This window comes from Danio rerio, chromosome 23 (assembly GCF_049306965.1).
Source record: "Danio rerio strain Tuebingen ecotype United States chromosome 23, GRCz12tu, whole genome shotgun sequence".
Classification (NCBI taxonomy): domain Eukaryota; kingdom Metazoa; phylum Chordata; class Actinopteri; order Cypriniformes; family Danionidae; genus Danio; species Danio rerio.
Genome location: NC_133198.1, coordinates 49918316 through 49930453, shown reverse-complemented (window position 1 = coordinate 49930453; position 12138 = coordinate 49918316). Strand labels below are relative to the sequence as shown.

The window sequence follows — 12138 nt, the reverse complement described above, 5'->3', positions numbered from 1 at the left end:
TGGTGACTGTCTCTTTAAATTCAAATGAGGTATCATCATCTCATTTGACTTTAAATGTGTCACTATATTGACAGACTCAGCTTTTGATAGATCACAAATGCGATTTTATTTTATCATTCAGCCCTAGTGTGTGTGTGTGTGTGTGTGTGTGTGTGTGTGTGTGTGTGTGTGTGTGTGTGTTCAGTTTATGTTCAGTGTGTGAATCTGACCAGTACAGCCTGTTTAACAGGGCTGAAGTCACACACTGCTGCTCTGTGTCTGAGGTCCTGAATAATGTCTTGTTTTTTCAGCAGTTTGTGTGGATTTTCTGCCGTGACGTCCTCATCTGCCCGACAGCTGAACAGCTCCTGCGAGACCGAGGTCAGGACCAGTGGGAAGATGTATTCGGGATGACCTGTAAGACGGTATATATTATAATCAATTAGTTTTGGTGTAAAATTGGCTCTACAGTGCAAAAGATAATAATCTTCATGTGTATTTTTATATTTTTAACTCTTATGAAAGAGTTTATTTTTCATGTGTCCATGTGAAATCAAATATGTAAATGTTTATTTTGTTAGTTATTCTTGACGTGAAGTTAATCCACTGAAAAAAGATGTTACTTTTGTCAATCTTTAGTCTGAGCATCTGCTTCTGCGTTTGGATGAGATTCAATTCAATTCAATTCAGCTTTATTTGTATAGCGCTTTTACAATGTAGATTGTGTCAAAGCAGCTTCACATAAATGGTCATAGTAACTGGAACAGTGTGGTTCAGGTTTTAGTGTTTAAGTTCAGTTCAGTTTAGCTCTGTTCAGTGTGGTTTAATCATTACTGAGAGTTCAAACACTGAAGAGCCAATTCATCGATGCGTAGCTCTACCAATCCTGAACCATGCGAGGCAGTGGCGACAACGGAGAGGGAAAAAAAACTTCACCTGATGGGAGTGAAGAAAAAAAACCTTGAGAGAACCAGACTCAGTTGGGCACGACCATTTTAATTTCTCCGCTGGCCAAAAGTCTAGTGCAGAACTTCATTCGTCGTGGTTTAGGCTGGAAGATGGCCTCAGCGAAGACTCGTCTGTCCCTGGAGCGTCGCTGGAATCAGATGCTTCACTAATGATGTCAGTTTGACGCTCCACCCATTATATGATTAGCCACACCCACCTTACTATTAGTTTGCTATGAGGTAATGATATTTAAACAGACAGCCCCGCCCTCGACTCAGATTCAGTTGGAAATACATCAACCTACCGGAATAAAGGTCTCAGCAACCTCCAGTTCATGTTGACTTTAAGTAATGGGAAAGTATATATTTAAGTATTCTTGATGTCTTTAGTATACTAGCATCTGTATGTGTCATATACTTATGAGTGAATTACTTGAATAGAATTTAGTATATAAAATAAACTTTTAAGTGTACTATAAAGGGGGTCACACACCTGATGTGAAGTGCTAAATTATGCCACGCCTTTTAGAATTGTAAACAATTAACATACTATCCATCCTAAATAGTAGTCGAAAATAATTTAGTGTGTCCCAAACTGTAGTATGTTGAAAAGAGTATGCCAAAGGTTCCTGGATGCTCTACTATTCCTATAAGCGTCTGCACTTGAACCACTAATGTTACCCACAAAACATTGATGTGAATTCAATTAGAACTACAAACTTAAAAAGTGTAAACAAACTACAAACATGGCTGACATGAGAGACCAACTGTGAAGTCGAGAGGCTTCGGTAAAGATGTTTGAATGACCAGCCCACTGGAGAATATTTAAATAATGTTTTCTGCGTTATATTTCATCTGCATCAACAATGTGAACTTCTATAATGTTTGGTAATTAACTGAAGTGTGCGAATTGTTACACAGAAGCTGTTTTAAATCTGGTCTGTGATCCACATAAGTGTAATAGTAGTAAACTTTAAGTGCACAAATAGTCCACAGAAAGAAGTTTACTTTGTTCATTTACTGAAGTATACATAAGTAAAGCTATATTTAAGTGTACTTTATGAGGTAAGTATACTAACATTTAAAGTATACATTAAGTAAAGCTAAAGTATATATTTGAGTGTACTTCATGCATTAAGTATACTACTAACATATATGGACTAGCAGTATACCTTTATGTGGACTACTTGAATACTGATTGGGACTAAATTGATACACTTTTTTAAACAAGTATACTTTTAAGTGTACAATAACAGTAGTAAACTTAATAAAATTACACACATTGTCCAAGGTTAAGTTTAGTGTAGTAATAGTTTACATTTCTAATACTTGTAGTAAATAATTAATTTGCCCTTACGAAAAGAAGCATACTTTGTTTATTTACTTAAGTATACATAAGTATATATTTAAGTATACTGCATGCAAGTATACTAAAATCTATGTAAAAGCAGTATACTTGTAAGTGTACTTCTTGAATACCTAGTACTGAATTGATAAACATATACTTAAACTATAAAGTATACTTTTAAGAGTACAATAACAGTAGTACACTTAATAAAAATGCACAGTTGAGTTTAGTATACTAATAGTTTACTTTTCTAATACTTGTAGAAAATAATTAATTTGCCCTTACGAAAAGAAGTTTACTTTGTCCATTTATTGAAGTATACATAAGTAAAGCTATATTTAAGTGTACTTTATGCAGTAAGTATACTAACATTTATGCACTAACAGTCGCAGTACTACTTGAATACTGATTGGGACTAAATTGATACACTTTTTTTAAACAAGTATACTTTTAAGTGTACAATGACAGTACTAAACTTCATTTAAAAAATACACACCCTGTCCACAGTTTAGTATAGTTTACTTTTCTAATGTGGTGAATAATAAAATTGCCCTTATGAAAAAAGTATACTTGGTTCATTTATTGAAGTATATATTTAAGCATACTTCGTGCAACAAGTATACTAAAATCTATGTACAGGCAGTATACTTGTAGGTGTACTACTTGAATACCTGGGACTAAGTTGATAAACAGATACTTAAACTATGAAGTATACTTTTAAGTGTACAATAACAGTAGTGAACATAATAAAAAATACACACATTGTCCACAGTTGAGTTTAGTATACTAGTAGTTTACTTTTCTAATACTTGTAGTAAATAATTTGCCTTTATGAAAAGAACTATACTTTGTTCATTTACTGAAGTATACATGAGTAAAGCTATATTTAAGTATATGTCATGCAGTAAGTATACTAACATTTATGCACTAACAGTCGCAGTACTACTTGAATACTGATTGGGACTAAACTGATTCACTATTTTAAATAAGTATACTTTTAAGTGTACAATATCACTAGTAGTGGACACCTTGTCCACAATTAAGTTGAGTATAATAATAATTTACTTTTGTACCACAAATAATCAACAAAATACGCTCATTTCATTTCATTCAGTGACTTTGTTTCTGTTCTCCAATATGGTCGACTGATGCATCACACACTATATATTAGGTTCCTGTACTGTGATAAACCTTTATTCAAGTCTAACAGGGCTTGTTGTTTATCACAGAGCTCTTCCTCTGGGTTTTCACAGGGCACTTGTGTTTGGCTAGTAGAGATTATGCCTTTAGATGAGCTATAAAACCATATTAGTTTCCACTGCCAGCGGCTGCTCCAGATTAAGTGAGCGCGTATCAGATGATGGCGGATATAACCTGCTCTGTGCTCAGAGATATGGGGATGATTATCAGGATGTTTGTCCTGGAACACTCTGAGCCTTGGAGAGAACAATATTATATTGATTTATATGTACAGTTGGGGCGGCTCAGTGGTTAGCACCGTGGCCTCACAGTAAGAAAGTCACTAGTTCGAGTCCCGGCTGGGTCAGTTGGTGTTTCTGTGTGGAGTTTGCATGTTCTCCCTGTGTTGGCGTGGGTTTCCTCTGGGTGCTCCGGTTTCCCCCATAGTCTAAACACATGCGCTATAGAGGAACTGATCAACTAAACTGGCCGTATGTGTGTGAATGAGTGTGTATGGGTGTTTCCCAGTACTGGGTTGTGGCTGGAAGGGCATCTGCTGCATAAAACATATGTTGGATAAGTTGGCGGTTCATTCCGCTGTGGCGATGCCCTAATAAATGAGGGCTAAGTCTTTGTTCAGTTGAAGACAGAAATGTTCCCCAAGTGCTGTTTAGCAGAGCAAGGACATTTTTCACAGTATTTCTTAATATATTCTCATGTTATTCCTGTTATAGTTTTATTGTATTTTCTTGAATGTCTTGTTCATTTTAGTTTGACTGGAATAAAAGCAGTTTTTACATTAAAAATATTAGTCAGCATGCCATGATTTTGCCAAGTATGATCCTGAATTAACATCATTTAAAAATATATATATGATCCATACCTATTCTCTATCCGTAAACCCAACTATAACTGTAAATTATTCCCAAAATCAGAGGGGAATAAGAGTTGAATAACAATCAAGTAGAAGTGCACAACCCTAACCATAAGTAGGCCTGCATGGTTTACCAGTATTATGGTAGTATCAATGATACTATGGCTCTAAAATACTGACAGTGCCACTGTAGTTTGTAAACGGTATCGTCATTAATGGTTTATCTATAACAGATCATGTTGCATGTGGAATAGTCACTAAAATGCTCACACGTTTGTGCAACAATAGACCGTTTTATTTGAATAGTCTGTGGAGCCCTCTGAGGTTGCTAAACTGTGTGGAATTCACACCTTTTATTTTAGTCTACTGCATGTTTTCTGATGATTCAGTTCAGCACATCTGAATTGGTTCATTTCTGTTCATGTTAATATGATTCAGTAGCTACAACAACCATGATTATAATCTCCTAAAAAGAACGACTCACAAAGTGAAATTTGGAATTGCTTTGGATCGTAACCTGATAAGACTGAAAAAAACAATAGATGATAAACCCAAACTAGCAACAGGAGACATTGAAACAGTTTTGAGCACTTCATACAGCTTCATACATTTAGTTTGATCTAATTTGTATCTTTATTTTAATGTATTTTTGCTGGTCAGTTATCTACAAAATAAACAAAAATAATGAATACATTTTAGATCAACTGAGGTGCAAATAATCATTTTTTTATTTAAGGGAATTATTAATAAATTCAAGTAGGCCAATTATAACATAACATATAGTATTTCTGACAATTTTCTTTATAATTTGGGGTATGAGTCAGCTCACACGGAATCTGCACGCGCAGAAATGCGCAGATTTCCACAGATTTTTTGCCAATCATCGAATCTATTTATTTACTTCTGTAAACTTATATTTACATACTTGTTAAATTAATTTCAGTAATAATATTGACTAATATGCAAATGTTATTATGATTTATTTACAATACAGTCTGTAAAGTAATATGTTCTGGCTTTTAGCAGAGATACTATATGAAAGACTTGCTTAGTTTACCAAATAAGTGGATCTAACTGGATTTGCATTGTAAACAATAAATAATTAAGTTATTTATTTAAATAATTAAGAAAATAACATATAATTCTTTATTTTGTATATTAAGTTATTAGTTGCGATACTCCCAAAATCATTCTGCATAAATTCACTCATTCATTCATTTTCTTGTCGGATTAGTCTCTTTATTAATCCGGGGTCACCACCGCGGAATGAACTGCCAACTTATCCAGCAGGTTTTACCCAGCGGATGCCCTTCCAGCCACAACCCATCTCTGGGAAACATCCACACACATTCACACTCATACACTACGGACAATTCAGTCCTCCCAATTCCCCTATAGCGCATGTGTTTGGACTGTGGGGGAAACCGGAGCACCCGGAGGAAACCCACGCCAACACAGGGAGAACATGCAAACTCCACACAGAAACACCAACTGAGCCGAGGATCGAACCAGCGACCCAGCGATCTTCTTGCTGTGAGGCGACAGCACTACCTACTGCGCCACTGCTTCACTTCTGCATAAATTTTATTACAAAATAGCAAAAAATGTCTGCAGATTCTCTCTGGCCCTGGTTATGAGTAACAGTATCGCAATACCACTTGGTATCGTGTTACTTCAGCTGGTATAGAATCGCAAGATTAATTAATGATAGTGCGACAACCCTAACCATAAGCATAACTGAACATAAACAGTAAACATATGCCTTAATTCTGATTGGCTGAATGGAGTGTTGATCCAGGATCAACATAGATGTTAATCCAGGAACACGTCTTACTCGATCAAATCAGGTTGGTGTTTAAAGTGCGCCTGAAATTAAAATGTCTATGTTTATGTTGCTAGCTCACTCTGTTAATCTTAAAGTGAACAAATAATCTGTGCAAGTTAATCCACTCAACACAATTCTTTGTTTTGGTAATCTTCAATGAAAGTCTGAACAATTGCTTCCATATATGGAGTGACTCCTTCTGTTGACATCAACCTGAGGGTTTCCATAGCAACTGCATATTAATACCCCCTCCTTTTAGTTTGGATTGAAGGAATATTCAATATTCAATACTCAATATTCAGTTTTAGCTAAAAGCACATCAACATACTGAAATAAAAGTCTCTGCAGCTTCCGGTCCACACACACTTTAACTCTTTTAACTGTGTGAACCTAAAAGTGATAGTAATCGTCTTTCTGAGAATGCAACCTGGTAGATGCAGGACTATCAGAAAGCAGGTCTGGCTACGTGCAGTTTGAGTCTCGCTATCTTTAATCTGATCTTGAAGAATAGAAAAGAAGCGGATTCCTGCTGGAAAAACTCCAGACAGATCTAATCAGAGCTTTTTCTGCAGGTGGAGTCTGTCAAATACCTGTAGGGATCTATGATTTTATCAGTCTATGGGGAATGCACACTGTTTAGTGCACATTAAACTAAGGTTGCTGAGAGTTTTATTTAGGGCTGCTCAATATATTGCAAAATTATCATTATCATAAAAATAGTATACACAATATACATAATATGGCATTTGGTAGCAGTTGGTGCAGTGGTTAGCACTGTCGCCTCACAGCTTGAAAGTCGCTGGTTTGAGTCTCGGCTGGGTCAGTTGGTGTTTCTGTGTGGAGTTTGCATGTTCTCCCCGTGTTGGTGTGGGTTTCCTCCGGGTGCTCCGGTTTCCCCCACAGTCCAAACACATGCGCTATAGGGGAATTGAGTAGGCTAAATTGTACATAGTGTATGTGTGTGAATGAGAGTGTATGGGTGTTTCCCGGTGATGAGTTGCAGCTGGAAGGGCATCCACTGCATTCATTAATTCATTTTCTTGTCGGCTTAGTCCCTTTATTAATCTGGGGTCGCCACAGCGGAACAACCCAACCAACTATTCCAGCACATGTTTTACGCAGCGGATGCCCTTGCAGCCGCAACCCATCACTGGGAAACATCCATACACACTCATTCACACACACATTCTTACACTACGGACAATTTTAGCATACCCAATTCACCTGTATCACATGTCTTTGGACTTGTGGGGTAAACCGGAGCACCCGGCGGAAACCCACGCCAACACAGGGAGAACATGCAAACTCCACACAGAAATCCCAACTGACCCAGCCAAGGTTCGAACCAGTGACATTCTTGCTATGAGGCGAACGTGCTACCCACTGTGTCACCACGTTGGCTTGCATCTGCTGCATAAAACGTATACAATGTACTGGATAAGTTGGCGGTTCATTCCGCTGTGGCGACCCCAGATTAATAAAGGGGCTAAGCTGTAAAGAAAATGAACGAGTGAGTGAATGAATGAATGTTTATTTAAATTTAACCAACCAAATCAGAGGCCTCACTATCTTTAGCCCCACCTCCCCAGTAGATTCTGTTCTGCTATTGGGTGGAGTCGAGAGGAATATCTTCATATCAGGTTTTCACTCACTCACAGTGTTTAAAAAAGAGAGAATATTTGCACCTCGACACAATTTGTTTGAATTATAATAAATTAGATCTGAAGATCTGTTTATTTTAATATCATTAAATGCAGCCATAGTTTTACTTCAGTGTGACCGCATAATTGAGACTGTAACTGAATATTCTGTTTATTTTATTTATTTACTAATTATTTTTGTGCTCTGCAAACTGTTGGAGGGGTGTGGTTAAGCATATTTCGCCCAATCAGTCATCAGAGAAGGTCCCAGAGCAGAAGCAGATGGACAGATTTTGATTAAGGATTAAAAAACTTTTTTTCCATTGAATTAATTAAGCACGGATTCATTGTTCATCTTAAGACTAATAATATGTGCTAGCAAAATAAGTACATGCATTTTGATTGAATGCAGACTTTAGAATGGGAGTAACTGCATAAGGCATGGTTAAACTTGACAAATTTTGGATGTATAAAATGTCTTATTATCGTACACTCAAACTCAAAGCCTCTACAGCACAACCGGTTCAACTTGAAGCAATTATAACGGAAATATATCACTGCCGTACTACAGAAATATTAGATATTTATACTTATAGAAGCTGCCAAAGTAATAATTATAATGACAATAATAAAATGTACAAAACATTGAAAAATAAGTGTATAAAAAACAATCACATGTTATTTTTCTTCAGATTTAATGTTAGCAGCAGCCCTAAATTCATTAATCAAATAATTAATACTTTCAATTATCTATGCATTGTGATTTATAAGCATTGTAGGCAATACTAAATTCCTTTTCAATTAATGAAACTATTTTTCAGACAGTATTCAGAAATGCAAAAAAAATCAACTTTAAAGATTATTATGAGTAATTTTGATTAATTAATATATTTTAGGCAGCTTATATTTTCCTCTATATGCTTTCATTAAAATAATGATTTATTTGATATCATTGTAAATTTATAAAAAAGAAATGTAAAGCTTTTTATCAGAGGATGGTTTATATCTTCATTTTAAAATGATGTGCATGAATGCAGAATGAAATATTGCTATATTTTATATGCTTTATTATTTTACATTAATTACACACACATTTGATTGCCAACATTTCAATTAACCATTAAAACAAAGTAAAAAACAAACAAATCAAACGACAGAAACTGACTGTTAAAACAACATGTAAAAACTAACTTTTCAGCATCATCTAAGAGTGTAAATTTGTTTAATTAATCACGGATATAATTATAAAACTGTCACAAATAAATGGCTTTCATCGAGATCGAGAACTTACATTGTAAATAGTATTAAATATAAAAAACTGGCAATTAAAATGCTATAAGAAGCTATAAACTCACCAGGTTCAGACGCAACTGCTTCTTCTGGTTTGGGCAGATTATCTGCATTACTTTTATCTGCAAAACAACATTAAGACATGATTTCAATACCGAATAATTAATATTAAATCCAGTTCATAGCTACATTTATCTGTTTCATGGGTGAAAATATTAATAATAGTAATTAGCAATGTTAAACATAACAAAACAAGATTGTTTTCTTGATTTGTACAGAATATGTACTGATACCTTTGGTCTTTTTTTTGTTGGCCTCTTTGCTCTTCGGTCTCTTTGAGCTCATGTCTGAAAGATAAGAGTCAGATTGTGGATTAAATAAGTATATTTATTAAAAGTGCATTAAATAACTTTTTCTAATAACACAATTTGAAGATCTATGTATAATATATGTGTATGTAATTTTAGAATTATACCCTCTCCTTCTATATATTTATTTATTTATTTATATATTTATTTATTTATTTATTTATTTGTTCTTTTCTCGTTCTTGTTATGGAATGTACTTTAGTTGTAAAATAAATCTGCACATGCTGGTTCTTGTTAATAAAGCAACAAAGGAGTATAAATATGTGTTGGATAGCATATTATTATAGTACTTTTAAGTATACTGTATTTTGATTATCATCTCTTCTCTTTTGAGTCACATTTTGTGATGTACTGAATACTGATTTAGGGTAAAAAGTGAATATAAATAATTATTAATGTAAAAATGAGTTTTTGTTTATACAAGGGCGACATCTGCTGATCAGATGTGATATGACAAAAAATGTAATCTAAAAGTTTTATGCAAAATGTCTAGCTTTATTGTTGTTATTTGCTTTTTCCTTTTTTAGATGACAATAAAAGCTTAATATTTAGGTTTGTGTGAAATATTAAACTTTTTGGTTTTTATTATAATCATTATTTTACATCTTTTCTTTTATACATGACACTGTTTAATCGCTAGTCTTTGTGACAAATGTATAACATTATTATTATTATTATTATTATTATTATTATTATTATTATTATTATTATTTTAATCATTTATTTTCTTTTTTATATCTAGGTGTTTAAAAACTTTATTATTGCTATTATGTTACATATTTTCATTCTAATAACAAACAAATCACTTTCTAGGCTTTGTGACAAATCTATAACTTCATTTTTTATTATCAGACATTTATTTTCCTTTTTTATATGACAAACAGCTTAATCTGTGGGTTTTATGGGAAATCTACAGTCAGCGGCCACTTTATTAGGTACACCTGTCCAATAGCTCGTTAATGCAAATTTCTAATCAGCCAATCCCATGGCAGCAGCTCACTGCATTTAGGCATGTAGACATGGTCAAGAAGATCTGCTGCAGTTCAGAGCGAGCATCAGAATGGGGAAGAAAGGGGATTTAAGAGACTTTGATCGTGGCATGGTTGTTTCTGCCAGACGGGCTGCTCTGAGTATTTCAGAAACTGCTGATCTACTGGGATTTTCACGCACAACCATCTCTAGGGTTTACAGAGAATGCTCCGACAAAGAGGAAATCTCCAGTGAGCGGCAGTTCTGTGGGCGCAAATGCCTTGTTGATGAGGCCAGAGGTCAGAGGAGAATGGCCAGACTGGTTCCAGCTGATAGAAAGGCAACAGTAACTCAAATAAGCACTCGCTACAACCGAGCTCTGCAGAAGAGCATCTCTGAACACACAACACGGCCAACCTTGAGGCGGATGGGCTACAGCAGCAGAAGAGCACACCGGGTGCCGCTCCTGTCAGCTAAGAACAGGAAACTGAGGCTACAATTCACACAGACTCACCAAAACTGGACAATAGAAGATTGGAGAAACGTTGCTGCTCTGATGAGTCTCCATTTCTGCTGACACATTCAGATGCTCGGCTCACAATTTGGCCTCAACAACATGAAAGCATGGATCATCCTGCCTTGTATCAGCGGTTCAGGCTGGTGGTGGTGGTGTAATGGTGTGGGGGAGATTTTCTTTGGGTCCATTAGTACCAATTGAGCATCAACGCCACAGCCTACCTGAGTATTGCTGCTGACCATGTCCATCCCTTTATGAGCACAGTGTCTCCATCTTCTGATGGCTACTTCCAGCAGGATAACGCAGCATGTCATAAAGCTCAATCATCTCAGACTGGTTTCTTGAACATGACGATGAGTTCACTGTACTCAAATGGCCTCCACAGTCACCAGAGCTCAATTCAATAGAGCAGCTTTGGGATGTGGTGGAACGGGAGATTGGCATCATGGATGTGCAGCCGACAAATCTGCAGCAACTGTGTGATGCTATCATGACAATATGGAGCAAAATCTCTGAGGAATATTTCCAGTAGCTTGATGAATCTACAACACCAAGGATTAAGGCAGTTCTGGAGGCAAAGGGAGTTCAACCCGGTATTAGTAAGGTGTACCTAATAAAGTGGCCGCTGAGTGTATAACTTTTATTTTTATAACAACATCAATAATTAAAATTATACGTTTTCTTATCCTTAAATCTTAAGACATGTATAAAGTGTTTAGAAATCAGTCTAAAGCTCTCCACAATCCTGATTAAAAGTTTAAAGTTTATTTTTTAAGTTAGCTAAAAGTCCTAATCATTAAACTGAACGAAATTACACTGATGGTTTAATACCACTACATGATTATAGTGTTATTTTACCACGGTGTGTCGAAATATACTATATTAAAAAGCCCAAACATCACTTTGTACATTCACCTCACAGATAAAACACTGTCACGGATATAAAACCACACATAATTAACCATATAAGTTACAACAGTTTTAGATGTAACGTTATCCACAGTGATCTCAGTTTAATTCCTAACCCTTACCTTTCATTGTAGAGCTTTGTGTAGGTATAATCTATTAAAAAACGTCAACTAATAACTAAATAAAAACGTCTGAGCAATGTTTACACACATCAGCTTCCGGCATCAGAGCCGGTTGCCATTGGTTTCAGAGGCGGAGATTCGTGTGACTGACAGATTGCACGTCCAATTGTA

At 35.5% G+C, this 12138-nt stretch overlaps 1 protein-coding gene across 4 annotated transcripts in view; it reads right to left on the bottom strand.

Moving 5' to 3' along the window:
• Positions 1 to 12109, bottom strand: part of dnai3 (dynein axonemal intermediate chain 3) — a 36291-nt gene extending 24182 nt beyond the window's left edge. For 2 of the 4 annotated variants that reach the window (XR_012398838.1, XM_073939494.1), the window contains exons 1-4: positions 11968 to 12109; positions 9376 to 9429; positions 9148 to 9204; positions 210 to 394 (exon numbers count right to left, since the gene is read on the bottom strand). Coding sequence is in view for 2 of the 4 variants with exons in the window: in XM_073939494.1 (XP_073795595.1) it covers positions 210 to 394; positions 9148 to 9204; positions 9376 to 9429; positions 11968 to 11974 (303 nt within the window). In the remaining 2 variants the exon portion in view is untranslated. The remainder of the gene's footprint in view (positions 1 to 209; positions 395 to 9147; positions 9205 to 9375; positions 9430 to 11967) is intronic. The other 2 variants (XR_012398839.1, XM_073939495.1) reach the window with 1 other exon arrangement.
• Positions 12110 to 12138: the final 29 nt, after the last annotated feature.